Source organism: Stegostoma tigrinum, chromosome 15 (genome assembly GCF_030684315.1).
Source record: "Stegostoma tigrinum isolate sSteTig4 chromosome 15, sSteTig4.hap1, whole genome shotgun sequence".
Classification (NCBI taxonomy): domain Eukaryota; kingdom Metazoa; phylum Chordata; class Chondrichthyes; order Orectolobiformes; family Stegostomatidae; genus Stegostoma; species Stegostoma tigrinum.
The window spans coordinates 14,640,228-14,655,440 of NC_081368.1; the positions used below are offsets into that span (position 1 = coordinate 14,640,228).

The window sequence follows — 15,213 nt, forward strand, 5'->3', positions numbered from 1 at the left end:
TGAGTGAGAGAAAGAACAGGTTAGGGAGGCAGAGACAGGTTGGACTGGTTTTGGGATGCAGTGGGGGGAGGGGACGAACTGGGCTGGTTTAGGGATGCGGTGGGAGAAGGGGAGATTTTGAAGCTGGTGAAGTCCACATTGATGCCATTGGGCTGCAGGGTTCCCAAGCGGAATATGAGTTGCTGTTCCTGCAACCTTCGGGTGGCATCATTGTGGCACTGCAGGAAGCCCATGATGGACATATCATCTAAAGAATGGGAGGGGGAGTGGAAATGGTTTGTGACTGGGAGGTGCAGTTGCTTATTGCGAACCGAGTGGAGGTGTTCTGCAAAGCGGTCCCCAAGCCTCCGCTTGGTTCCGCACACGTCCATCATGGGCCTCCTGCAGTGCCACAATGATGCCACCCGAAGGTTGCAGGAACAGCAACTCATATTCCGCTTCGGAACCCTGCAGCCCAATGGCATCAATGTGGACTTCACCAGCTTCAAAATCTCCCCTTCCCCCACCGCATCCCTAAACCAGCCCAGTTCATCCCCTCCCCCCACTGCACCACACAACTAGCCCAGTTCGTCCCCTCCAACCACTGCATCCCAAAACCAGTCCAACCTGTCTCTGCCTCCCTAACCTGTTCCTCCTCTCACCCATCCCTTCCTCCCACCCCAAGCCGCACCTCCATTTCCTACCTACTAACCTCATCCCACCTCCTTGACCTGTCCGTCTTCCCTGGACTGACCTATCCCCTCCCTACCTCCCCACCTATACTCTCCTCTCCACCTATCTTCTTTTCTCTCCATCTTTGGTCCGCCTCCCCCTCTCCCCCTATTTATTCCAGAATCCTCACCCCATCCCCCTCTCTGATGAAGGGTCTAGGCCCGAAACATCAGCTTTTGTGCTCCTGAGATGCTGCTGGGCCTGCTGTGTTCATCCAGCCTCACATTTTATTATCTTGGATTCTCCAGCATCTGCAGTTCCCATTATCACATTTTCACTAAGCTACTGTTTTTATGGCCCAGAATCCTGTTTGCTTTTTAAATCAACTTCTCAACCTATCGTCGGCTTCAATGATTTAAGGAAACATGTATATCCCATATGTCAGCGTCCAGTTTTGCTGAAGAGGGAGTACACAATGTCCTGCAGTTTTCTTGAGACCTTTCAAGGGCACCATGGGACCTGGAGTGTATCTGCATCCCCAGAACAGTATTTTAATTCAAATTGGTCAACTTCCTTTAAAGTTTTGATTTGTATTACAGTATGTCTACAAAGGGCCATTAATTTAGTTAATTTGTTTTATTTGATATTCATAAAAGTAAAACCACCTGTTCCTACAAACACATTCTTACTTATTTAGAGATAGCAAGAACTGCCAATGCTGGAGTCTGAGATAATACAGTGTGGAGCTGGAGGAACACAGCAGGCCAGGCAACATCAGGGGAGCAAGAAAGCTGACATTTCAGGTCAGGACCCTACTTCAGCAAATTCAGAGATTTCTGAAGAAGAGTCCTGAACTGAAACGTCAGCTTTCCTGTTCCTCTGACATTGCCTGGCCTGCTGTGTTCCTCCAGCTCCACACGTACTTATTAAATTGCTGTATGCAAAACTTATGCTTGGCGGCAGTTCTTTGGAGCCGGGCTCCCAGAAGCTGAAATATAGACAAGCGTACCAATACTCAGAGTACTGCAGGGCATGAGTTGAGCCTGGCAGGCGGATTGCATTGGAAGATGTCAATACCAAAGGAGGAGGGGTCACGCAGCATGCTAATGTTTCTGGTGGGATTTTGGTGACTGTCAGCAACCGGAGAGACGAGCACCAGTGCATCCACATTTTTAATGAGGGCCACAGAGCTCTCACAGTAGGTGCAGAGACTTCTCCATTTAAAGCAGGCCATTCTGTCATAATTGTTCATGCGGATGTTTATGCTCAAAACAAGCCTCATCTTGTTCCAGTCCTTTCTCCCTCATGGTGTTTATTACTTCCCTTTAAATATAACTAAGCTACTCACCTCGAAAGGCGTGGGTAGCATGTTCCACATTCTCACTATTCCTTGGGTAAACAGATACCTCCTGAATTCCCAATTGGATTTACTAATTGCTATCATACAGCTACAAGGCCCAGTTTTGGTCTCTCTGTAAATGGGATTAATTCCTATGTACCTACAGGGAGGTACAGTGGTTAGCACTGCTGTTAGCACAGGGAACCAGGGTTTGATCCCAGCCTCGGGCGACTGCGACAGTGTAGGTTTCCTCCAGGTGCTCCGGCTTCCTCCCACACAATCTGAAGATGTGCAGGTTAGGTGGATTGGCCGTGCTAAAATACCCCATAATGTCTCTACATCTGCAGGCTAGATGGGGTTGGCCATGGTAAGTGGCGCGGTTACAGGGAGAGGGTGGGAATGGTCTTTGGAGGATCAGTGCAGACTCAATGGGCCAAATGGCCTCTATATGAACTATAGCGATTCTATGATTCCACCTTATCCATTTCTATAATCTTAAAGGTCTCCATTAGTTTACACCTTAAGGCCCCCTTTTCAACTCTTCCTTCCTGAAACTAACTTTGTCAACGTTTTTCAATCTGTTCCAGTGCCTCTACATCCTTTAACTTGCAGACTAGACTTCCCCAACTGTGGTCTCACCAAAAATTTACATAAAACTAACATAGCTTCTCTGGTCCCATATTCCATGTTTGTAGCCCTAGGCTTTGCTTTTGCTACAGCCTTTATGAACTGTGTCATACTGAGCTGTATCACTTGACACCTCTTTATTTCTTAAATCTAAGCAGAATTAAGCGTCTCCTTATTCTTCCCACCGAAAGGCCTCATTATCTTGTCCATATTGATGTTCACTTGGCGATTGCACACCCATTCTGCAAATTAATTTAACCCTTTCTTCTACTCTGCTGCCATCTGCCTCAGGGTTAGCCATAAGCCCCCAATCTGATGTCCTCAGCGGAGACGTGTCAGTATCTTCGGTGTGTTTTTTGTGGCCGTGTTGTTATTTGAAGACACAATCATTTTAAACCAGTCCAATTTAAATGGCCCTGTGAGCGTTTAACAGCAGTTCTCACGGTCAACGTTACAAAATCAGAACTGACAGAGATTTGGAAAGCAAGCAGGTTGTATTTACCATCCTGCTTCACATCAGAGCAGTGTGAGGGTCTGGGGATAGAGATGATCTGTTACACTATTATCTGCTTGGGGCAGGAATGACACTGGATGAGGGCAAAACCTTGTGCTACAAACTGCTACAAAGCCACACACATCAACTCGGTCAATGGCATTTTTTTTAATAAGCATTGCGGAAGTTGGAAGTCCCACTCCATTAAAAGGAGGTAGAAAGTGTAATGTTGTGCTGACACTAAAACACAGGAAACATGAGGGCAAACACACTGGAAGCTTTGCATCAGAGTACGAGAGACAAACAGGAAAGAAGAAAAGCCTGCTACGTTCCTGGTTTGTTTCATCCTTACCCTTAGTTTAGGCCTCCTGGTACCCTGTTAGTTAAAATACATTAACAAGAAATCAATAAAAGGACATTCGGTATCCTGGTCAAAGTCTCCCAACATTGAATCCTTCTCATCCCAATCAACTGACATCAAAAGCAAAATAACATCACAAAAGCAGTGAAATTCACAACATAACTTGTCAGTCTGTCACTTTTGTACCGTTTTGCAGTAATAATTCAGACTGAGCTCACAGGATGAAGTGGGTGTCACCATGAGGATAAGAACATGCAAGTTTGCGGCAATCTTTTTGATCTGTGTGCTAGTCCTGCTGAGCACTGTGATCACACGAGTCTCCCAGCAGCACACAAACACGGGCAACAACAGTTCTTCAATAGACCATCACTCTGAGGCACGAGAGAGAGAGAGAGAGAGGGGGAGAGGGAGAGGGGGGGAGAGGGAGAGAAAGCCAGATGGGGTACATGGCCTGTTGTTTGCAATTCCCTGTGCAGAGAGTGTCTGATACCAAGCAACAAGCATATACAGAAAAAGCACTGGGGGTGGCGGGGGGCTGCTGTTGTTCTTTCAGCAGCAGTTTGGGACCAGGCCTCCCCTTCAGCTAAATAGAGGGTTAGAGCAGAGAACACAAAAACTTAAAGAAACAACGAAAGGAGTGGACCACTGGCAACATAACTTCTGATGTTACTTCTCATGGGATTTAGGACAGCAGCTCCCTCACACAGCCCAGGTTAAGTACAGAGGGCAGTCTTTGCCGTGGTTCCTCAGCTCTGCGACTGCAAGCGTGAGTCGTCAACCTTTCAATCAGTGCAAACGAGGAGTCCCAGCTTTCTGGAGACACATTGCCAAGCGGGACACAGTGTGGAGACAGGCAGGAAGCTGCAAAAGGCACAAAAGACAGAAATGGGCCTGGCTAATCGTTTCTTTTTCAGTCCTGGGCTCAGTGTTTCAGTTCTTGGAAGTTGGAGGCCTGAAGGCGAAGGGAAATGGGAGCACAGCCAGAATGATAACAAAGTGTGAAGCTGGATGAACACAGCAGGCCAAGCAGCATCTCAGGAGCACAAAAGCTGACGTTTCGGGCCTAGACCCTTCCTAGGCCTGAAACATCAGCTTTTGTGCTCCTGAGATGCTGCTTGGCCTGCTGTGTTCATCCAGCTTCACACTTTGTTATCTTGGATTCTCCAGCATCTGCAGTTCCCATTATCTCTCATCACAGCCAGGATGACGTGAGCACTGAAATCCTTGCAGCTACCTTGCCCAATGGGACACTGCAGGGAGGCTTGTTCTGGTCTTTGGGGTGGTGGGGGACAATGGAGAGAGGTAGGCTGAGGCACAGGAGGACAGACAGTTTCAACTCCTGTGCACTCAAGTGCCTTTCTGCTTCCCCCAGTGCCACAGTGAGGTTCAATGTTCAGAAACAAAGATTAAAATAACTATTTCAGAGACAGTAGGGACTGCAGATGCTGGAGAATCTGAGATGACGAGGTGTACAGCTGGACGAACACGGCAAGCCAAGGAGCATCAGAGGAGCACGGTCTAGGCCCAAAACGTCTTCAGAAGAAGGGTCTAGGCCCGAAATGTCAGCTTTCCTGTTCCTCTGATGCTGCTTGGCCTGCTGTGTTCATCCAGCTCTACACCTTGTTATCTCTATTAAAATAACTAGTTCTGTTTTGGGACCCCTAATCATTCACGAGTGGAGTAATCCGATATTTGCCCCACTCTACACTGCCACAAGGGCTTTTTCTTTAAAACAGGGGCCCTGCAACATGGGTGAGACTCCTTACTTGGGGGAAGGATATCGTCATTCAACGAAGAATCCAGAACTGGTGGATGTTGTAAGAACATGGACTCCAATGCCAACACACAGCAGCTAGTGTCAATTTGAATTAATTCAAAACACTGTGGAATTGAAAAAGCAGCCTCAGGAACAGTGACCACCCGGCTCATCCATTCTGAAGAAGGGTCGCTGGACCCGAAACATTGACTCTGATTTCTGTCTACAGGCAGGCTGCAAGACCTGCTGTGCTTTTTCAGCAATTTGTGTTTTTGTTCCTGGTTCACTGATGTTCTTTTTCTAAAAATTCATTCATGGGATGAGGTTGTCGCTGGCTAGGCCAGCATTCATTACCCATCGCTGATTGCCTGAGAGCAGTTAGGAGCCGACCACATTGCCGTAGGTCTGGAGTCCCACGTAGGCCAGACCAGGTAAGGATAGCAGCTTCCCTCCCTAAAGGATATTACTGAACCAGACGGGTTTTTCTGACAATCAACAACAAGTCATGGTTGTCATTGTGAGACTCTTAATTCGATATTTTTATGGAGTTCAAATTTCACCATCTGCCGTGGTGGGCTTTGAACCCAAGTTCCCAGAAAATTACCTGGATCTCCAGATTAATGGTGTAGTGATACTACTTAGGGGCCGGCACGGTGGCTCAGTGGTTTGCACTGCTGCGTCACAGCGCCAGGGACTCAGGTTCAATTCCACCCTCAGGCCACTGTCTGTGTGGAGTTTGCATGTTCTCCTCGTGTCTGCATGGGTTTCCTTCGGGTGCTCCGGCTTCCTCCCACAGTCCCAACATGTGCAGGCGAGGTGGATTGGCCATGCTAAATTGCTGTAATGTTCAGGGATGTGTAGACTAGGTGGGTTATAGGGGGATGGGTTGCTCTGAGAGTCGGCATGGACGTGTTGGGCCGAAGCGCCTGTTTCCTCACTGTAGGGATTCTATGTTCTATGATAATAACATACCATCATCGCCTTCGTTTCTGGAATCTGCCAACCTGGCCTTGCCTTCACGTGACTCCAGATCCAGAGCAACATGGTTGACTCTTATCTGCCCTCTGAGAAGGCCCCAACAAGCCATGCAGCTCAAAGGACATTAGGGATGAGATGGCCTTACCAGAGGCACCTATATCCCATCAAAGAAGCAAAAAGCAACGCTGACACTGATGCAGGGCTTAACTCCTACTTTGAAAGATGTCTAAACAAAATGGTCACCACAAATAATGGTTGCCGGCGCAATACAAAGAACAAAGAAAATTACAGCACAGGAACTGGCCCTTTGGCCCTCCAAGCCTGCGCCAATCGAGATCCGCTGTCTAAACCTGTCGCCTATTTTCTAAGGGTCTGTATCCCTTTGCTCCCTGCCCAGATACATCTTAAAAGACACTATCGTGTCTGCGTCTACCACCTCCGCTGGCAACGTGTCCCAGGCACCCACCACCCTCTGCATAAAGAACTTTCCACGCATATCTCCCATAAACTTTCCTCCTCTCACTTTGAACTCACGACCCCTAGTAATTGAGTCCTCCACTCTGGGAAGAAGTTTCTTGCTATCCACCCTGTCTATACCCCTCATGATTTAGTAGACCTCAATCAGGTTCCCCCTCAATCTCCATCTTTCTAATGAAAATAATCCTAATCTATTCAACCTCCCTTCATAGCTAGCATCCTCCATACCAGGTAACATCCTGGTGAACCTCCTCTGCACCCTCTCCAAAGCATCCACATCCTTTTGGTAATGTGGCGACCAGAACTGAACGCAGTACTCCAAATGTGGCCGAACCAAAGTTTTATACAACTGTAACATGACCTGCCAAATCTTGTACTCAGTACCCCGCCCGATGAAGGAAAGCATGCCGTGTGCCTTCTTGACCACTCTATTGACCTGCGCTGTCACCTGCAATACCTGCAGAGACTGGGCACAGGGCATTTTGCTGTGAAAATGCCACAGAGTGCATCAGAAAAGTGGGCTTAATATATAACAAAAGTTCTACTCTGTCAGCTGCACCAGCCTGTGAGAGGATTCTCTCGGAGGACACAGGTTCCTACAGCGTATCGTAGTGCCACTGTCAGCAGCCAGGAGTAAATGACAAATGAAATGTAAATGCTGGAAATTAGAAACTAAAACCAGAAAATTCTGCAAATGCAGAGGAGTCAGTCAGCACCTGTAAAGAAAACGAGCAGGTTACTCTTCCTGGTGCATGCCCTTGATCAAACCAAAAACGTTAAAAATGATCGGTTTAGTCAAGTACAAGAGAGGCATAAGGAAAGAAAGCGAAAAAGTGGAAACACATTTTAATTCTGAAGAAGGACTGGAAGAAGTACAAAAAGAGACCCGAGCAGCAAACAACACAAAAATTTACAAAGATCACTATCTCACATAAACTTCAGGCAGTGGAGAAGGTAAAGGGATATGTGCAGCCTTTCCTGCATGGACAAGGATAGGAAACAGGATCCTGGAGAAAGGAGGTGGTGGAATTTAGCCGAAAGCGGTGGAAGTGGATCTGGTGGGTTCCGATGGTTGGGGAAAAGGGCCTCAGCTGCTGAGAGGAGAGTGAGGAGAATGGCTCAGGAGATAGTGCAGATCACGTCGGACACACTGACGATCGTCACGGAGGAGCAACAGTTGGAAAAGGTTGGGATTTCAGAAATCCTGGCACAGACAGTGGAGTCATCAGATAAGAGATGATGGGGAAACCAGGATAAAGAAACACCACCTTTGCAAAAAGATGGAACGGGAGTAACCCAGACTTATTGTGGAATCTGTGGATCTGCAGTAACATCATTGCTTGTAACGGTCGGAGAGATATTTTGAGAAGATTCTGAGACAGATACCATAAGATGACAAGTCAAATGACATGAATGATGTTGTATAGCTGTAGGGCCACTGCTGTTGATGGTCTAGCATTCTGCAGCACACAACAGACTTACCTTATACAAACTACCAAGAACAGAGGACAAAGTGACAGCATTTATTCAAAAGAGAATGAGTGGGGAGAAATACATTGATAAATCATCAGAACCCAACAGTCAAAAACAAACTGCAATATCTCTTTTCTGTTAAATTTAGATTTGAAGGGGAAAAACTGCAAAGTTGAATCGGCTTCTTCGCATGTGTCTCGCATGTATCTCAACGTGTATGGCAGTGTTTGTCCAACAGCACATGCGTTTGCAAAGTTGATGCTGTTTAGTTCTGTAGTGTCATTGTCCAAATAATGTGAGTTCTCAGTTGTTTTAAAGGGCCCGGTAACTTATGGATTTGAATTAGGATTCAGTCAATGGGGGTAATAATTTACAGCTATCTCAAATATCAGCTTGTCATGTGGCAGCATCTCTATTTCACTCGCAAAACAATCTCCAGCAGCTAGAGTTTTACACTGGTAACAAAGGTGGCACTGAAAAGATTTTCACAATCTACACATCCAAAATAAAAAGGGAACATATCTGACATCGACACCTCAACATAATATCCTTCCTCTGAACTCACCAGTTTGCTTGAACTAGCTATGCACAGGCTTAGATTGTTCAACCCTAATATTCTAATGACCCTCACATAGGAGGAATTATTCATTTACACTGTTCACAGTCTCACTTGCAGCATAGAATGAGACTGTCCAGCCAGGTGCACCTCTTCAATAATTTTAGTTCGCCTCTCATTCCCAGCGTTTGTCCATAATCCTGTAAACTCCTCCACCTTTTGAGTGCGTCTCCGACTCCCTTTTAACATTATTTCAGTAATCAGCTTCCGTCATCATTTCAGGTCGAGGTTCCAGATTCCAACAACATGCTGCGTGAGGACTTCAATTGATCTCCTGTAAATCATTTCCCAATTACTCTGACTCCACGTTCTCTAGTTATTGACCCACCTGTCATGCCATCAAACTCTAGTACCATCTTGAAGATCTCTGTTAAGATTACCTCTCAACCTTCTCTGTTCTGGTGGTGAACAGCTGTAAAATTTCCAACCTCTCCTCATGACATCAAGACATCACACAAAGATCACATCCTGGTAAACATCTTCTGTGCCCTCTCTAAGAGCTTCACATCTTCCTAAAGTGTAGGGTCCAGTATTATCCAACATACTCGAGCTGAGATTTGAACCATCATTTGTACACTTCTGGCACTGATCCCTTTGCTTTTATACTCCACTCTACAAACAGGAATAACGCATATGCTTTTTGAACCACTTTGTGAACTTGCTCTGTCACCTTTTTTTTAAGGATTGGTGTATATGGACACCAGTGTCTCTGAGCTTGTCACACATTTAAATCTTTTGCCACATCGTATACCATCTTTCCATATTAGACCCGCAAAGGCATCATTGCATAGCTCTCTGTACTGAATCCCATCACCCATCTCTATCCATTTCACCATCCTACCTTATGTCATCCTGCACACTCTAATTATTCTCTTCTACTTTCAGCATTGTCTGAAAGCATTATAATTGGCTCCATGCATTGGAGTCTAGGTACTTATAAAAATTGAGTAAAGTAATGGATCTAAATTAATCCTTGTGAAACTCCACAACAAATTGGTCTCAGCCTGAAAAACATCCCTCGTCACCACACTTTTACTTCCTGAGTCTGAGCCAATTTTGTATCCAAACCATCACTTAACCCACCCACTCATGACTTGCAAAAGTCTCAGTACCAAGCAGCTACTGTTTTGAAACTTGATCAATATCCTCTACTGCTTTAGGACTTCTGTAGTTTTGAGTAAACCCTCCTGTGAAGAGGAACACAAATAATGGGTTTCCATTCTTCACCAACAACACTGGCAGCTGTATTTACAAGAATACCATTCACTGCTTTCTAAAGGCTGGTCATTGTGTGCACTTTAAAATATTTTGGTCTGCTGTAAATGAAAGTAATAAACTAAATTATACTGCATTATAGACACCGATGCTGAGCCATACTCCAGAACATCAAATCGATAACACACAATGCAATCTGCATAACCTTTTAGTTGGCTTCTGTAGTGTCATTAATATTTCTACAGTAAAAACAAGAATTATTTTCAGTTTTTTTTATTGTTCATAGATCAGGTCAATGCCATAATACATTGGATATACTAACACCAGAATGTACCAACATCCATGTGTACCCACACAGCGCAGGTTTTATTGCCCAAATTATGCAGCAGATTGGGGTATTAGGGAGACACTTAACGAGGGTGAAGGATAATTCAGAAATGACCCTCACACAACCAGTCATCACTTAGACACACAAAGTTTTGCTGGTAGCGGCAGGGTGTCTTCAGAGAGGAGACAAAGGGACCTGAGAGAGTTATCGTGAGAAACAGACTCTAAGGCTACAGGTGTCATGAGTTTAAAGTGGCATCACTTACCCGGTAATCTTTAGAGATGGTATCCGGTGCTGGTGTCGTCGAAAGCTGGGTTGAAATAGTAGCGGCTATGAGCTGTTTACACCATTCAACATGAGATCCTGGAGGGCTGTGTGAACAGGAGAACCCATCAGGCTCCATCAACAACAGTGGCTAATTAAAAACCAGACTGCACCATTTTATTATTGCCATTAATAATGGTTGATCACTTCAGAAAGCAGTTGTTTAAAATCAAAGACCCAACTAATCAACATATTTTTAAACACAGGACCATCCTCATGCATTATATTCAAAACTGACCACAAGTTAATCACACTTTAACAAGGTACAAACAGCTAGTTGATGAGCTGATTTGTCCTAAAACAATATGGTGAGGAATCTTATGGCATAGAAGTAGTGCCATCACCTCTGAGCCAGAGGATCCTGTATTGAAGTGCCACCTACTTCAGAACAGTGACATAACACAACAGGTTGACTGAATGTCTAAAACAGTGGAGGTGTGTAACTCAGTCAGTACAGGATAAGGGTGTATTGAACTTCCTGAAAAAAGCAACAGGTTTGGCATCAGCAATTATCATATCACAGCACAACTTACAGACACTCGAGCTTATGGTTGTGTCTGGATGAGCGCAACTCCAACATTACTTAGGACGCTCGATGCCATCCAGGACAAAGCAGGCTGCTTCACTGGTACTGCATCTTTACCATTCATTCCCTTCAGCACTGACACCAATAGCAGCAGTGTGTACCACGTATGGTATGCACTTCAGTAACTCACTGAGGCTCCTTCAAAGCACCTTCCAAACCCATGACCTTTACCAAAAGAAGAACAAAGGCAGCAGATACATGGGGATGACCACTACCTGCAAGATTCCCTGCCCAACCCCCACATCCACCAAGTCACGCTCACAATTCTTACTTGGAACTATGTCACAGTTCCTTTACTGTTACTGGGTCAAAGTCCTGGAACTCCCTAGAACAGCACTCTGGGCGGCCCTACATCCCAAGCACTTCAGAGATTTCAAGAAGGCAGCTCTCTACCACCATCTCTGGGGTAACTAAAGATAACACTTTGTTATCTGTAACAAGGTGCAGAGCTGAATGAATGCAGCAGGCCAAGCAGCATTAGAGGAGCAGGAAAGCTGACATTTCGGGCCAAGACCCTTCTTTAGAAAATCACCGAGACCCTTTTCTGAAGAAGGATCTAGGTCAGAAACGTCAGCCTTCCTGCTCGGCCTGCTGTGTTCATCCAGCTCTACACCTTGTTATCTCAGATTCTACAGCATCTGCAGTTCCTACTATCTCTGGGTCAATGGTGGAATCTGCTCCACTGTTCGATCATGGCTGACATATTTCTCAGCCCACTATCCTGCCTTCTCTCTGTAACCCTTGATCCCCTTAGAAATCAAGAGCAGCTATCTCGGTCTCAAATACACTCAATGGCCTAACCTCCCACACCCTCAGCGACATGTTCCACAGATTTACTGCTCTCTAGCTGAAGAAATTCCTCTTCGTCTGTTCTAAAGGGTTGATCCTGCACTCAAGTCCTAGTCTCTCCCACTAACGAAGCTACGTTCTCCATGTCCACTCTATCCAGCCCTGTCAGTTTCAATCAGATGCTCCCTGATCCTCCTAACCTCCAGTGAGTACAGACCCAGAGTCCTCAACTGCTCCGCAATATGACAAGCCCTTCATCTGTGGAATCACTCTTGTAAACCTCCTCTGGACTGCCTCCAACACCAGCACATCCTTTCTTACATACAGGGCTCAAAACTATTCTCAATATTCAAAATGCAGTCTGACCAGAGCCTTACACAGCCTTGGCATTCCATCCCTGCCTTTATATTCTAGGCCTCTCAAAATGAATGCTGACATTGCATTTGCTTTCCGATCTGCAACTGAACCTGCATGTTAACCTTCAGAGAATCCTGAACTAAGACTCCCAAAGCCCCCTTTCTGCTTCAGATTTCCAAAGCCTTTGCCATTTAGAAAGTAAAGGTACGCCTCTATTCTTCCTAACAAAATGCATAACTTTCCCACACTGTGTTCCATCTGCCACTTCTTTGCCCACTCCCCTGGCCTGTCCAAGTCCTTCTGCAGTCTCCCTGCTTCCTCAACACTGCTTGTCCCTCCACCTATCTTTGTACCATCTGTAAACTTAGCAACAATGCCCTCAGTTCCTTCTTCCAGTTCATTAATGTGTGACTTGAATAGTTGTGGTCCCAACACTCATCCCTGCAGAACACCACTAGTCACCTGCAGCCAGACTGAAAAAGACTCCTATATCCCTACTCTGCCTTTTGCCACTCAGCTAATCCTGTATCCACGACAGTATCTTGCCCTTAACACGATGGGATCCTTTCTTATTTAACAGTCTCCCATGCAGCACCTTGTCAAATGCCAAATAGATCACGTCGTTTGTCTAACTCAGGTATCTTTGAGGGTGTAGCAAAGTACTAGCTGCTAATCCAAACTTTTCTCACGAACAAATAAAAAACTCAACAAAAATTCAGGTTTTTTAGGGCAGCAACAATATCAAAGGTAAGCCACAATGTACTGCCATCCTTTTAAAGTACAGTCTTAAACAAAAATAAAAATCAAAAGAACTGCAGATGCTGGAGATCAGAAACAAAAAACAGGAATTGCTGGAGGAACTCGGCAGTTCAGGCAGCATCTATAGACAGAATGCAGAGTTAACATTTCGGTTCCAGTGACCCTTCTTCAGAACCCTGCTACAATCTGCTTGGTGTTAAGGTTGAAGATAACGTGTGCCCGGAATAGTGTGTGGCTGGACAGTTTCTCTGCTTGTTTTTGTTACATATAGATTTATTTTTAAAGTTGTTACACTGCATAAAGTTACTTTTGTGACAATGTCTAAGTTTGCAAAAATATGAAGATTTTACAAAATGCGAGTCAATCTCTCACGACGTTGCAGGAAGGACTCAGTGTAATCCTCAGATGAAACAGACTTAAGGAGCAGGAGATAATTGGACCAGGCATACAGATTCCACAAGGATGCACCATAGAAAGCATTCTATCCGGATGCATAACAGCAAGTGCTCTGTCTAGGACCGTAACAAACTACAGAAAGTTGTGTGTTTAGCTCAGAACATCACGGAAGCCAACTTTCCATCCATGGATAGTAGGAACTGCTGATGCTGGAGTCAGAGAAAACACAGTGTGGAGCTGGAGGAACACAACAGGCCAGGCAGCATCAGAGGAACAGGAAAGCTGACATTTCAGGACAGGACTCTTCTTCAGAGAAACTTTTCTGAAGAAGGGTCCAGACCCAAAATGTCATTTAAACCAGCCGTAATTAAACCTTTCTGCCTGTTCCAGGTCTGCAGCATCTCCACAGCCCGAAACGTCAGCTTTCTTGCTCCTCTTATGCTGCTTGGCCTGCTGTGTTCATCCAGCTCGACACCTTGTTATCTCAGATTCTCCAGCATCAGCAGTTCCTACTATCTCTGTAACAATTTTAACCTCACTGCGAAGCCTCTTCCAACGATGCCTACCTTGAAGAAGTTACCCTCCTCCCTCCGGAAAGACCTCAGTGTTACCCCTCTCTCACTGCAACCCTCTTGTAATCTCTTACCAACTATCCCCTCCCTAAATCCCCACCTACACTCACTTTACTGGCTCCAACTCCACCTCTTTGACCTGTCTGTCTCCTCTCCAGCTATCTTCTCCTTTATCCATCTTCCATCTGCCTCCCCCCTCTATCCCTATTTATTTCAGAACTTCCTTCCCCTCTCCCATTTCTGAAGAAGGGTCTCGACCCGAAACGTCAGCTTTCCTGCTCCTCTGATGCTGCTTGGCCTGCTGTGTTCATCCAGCTCCACACCTTGTTCTTCCACAGCATGACAAGTTCAGGTTGGCAATTCATTGAAGGTAACAGCTCAGGAGGCCAATCAGCCCATCGAGCCTTACCCACATCTTTGTACAATCTATCCACTACTCCTCTACCCAACGTTCTGCAATACTTCTCTATTAATCAAATTCCTTTTGCGAGTTATTATTGAGCCTGCTGCTATCATCCTATCAGGCAGTGTGTTCCTGATCACAACAGCTAGTATGTGTCAAAAAAATCGTCTTTTTCTCTTAGATTCTTTTGACATTTATCTTAAATCTGTCTCCTGTGGTGACTGACACTTCCAGCACTCAAACCAGTTTCTCCTTATTTACTCTTTCCATGCTTGGTTTTGATATTAAATCTATCCTTAACCTTCTCTGCTCGAATGAGAGCAGCCCCTGTTTCTCTAATTTCACCAATTAACTCATTCCAGGCATTTTTGTAAATGTGGCAGTAGGAATTTATCATTTCACATAAATTGACAAAATGTACACAGATTCAATATTTTTAAAATGGATTGTAGTTAGGTAGCTGATCTGATGGATAAAGATATTCTTCAGCGTATGTACTGCTATGGCAATAGAGGGTCGGTTAGCTTAGTTGGCTGAACAGCTGGTTTGCGATGCAGAGTGATGCCAACAGTGAGGGTTCAACTCCTACACTGCCTGAGGTTACTATGAAGGACTCCCCTCCTCAGCCTCTCCCCTCGCCCGAGGTGTGGTGGCTCTCGGGTTAAACTCACCACCACTCATCTCTCTCCAACGAGACAGCAGCCGTATGGCTC

At 45.4% G+C, this 15,213-nt stretch overlaps 1 protein-coding gene across 10 annotated transcripts in view; it reads right to left on the reverse strand.

The window, feature by feature from the left end:
- mtmr1b (myotubularin related protein 1b) overlaps nucleotides 1–15,213 on the reverse strand; it is a 96,477-nt gene that overhangs the window by 71,576 nt on the left and 9,688 nt on the right. For 7 of the 10 annotated variants that reach the window (XM_059651339.1, XM_059651338.1, XM_059651345.1 and 4 more), the window contains exons 2-3: nucleotides 10,580–10,685; nucleotides 3,463–3,486 (exon numbers count right to left, since the gene is read on the reverse strand). In XM_059651339.1, the coding sequence (XP_059507322.1) occupies nucleotides 3,463–3,486; nucleotides 10,580–10,685 (130 nt within the window). Of the gene's footprint in view, nucleotides 1–3,462; nucleotides 3,487–10,579; nucleotides 10,686–15,213 lie in introns of those variants that run through there. The other 3 variants (XM_059651343.1, XM_059651340.1, XM_059651344.1) reach the window with 2 other exon arrangements.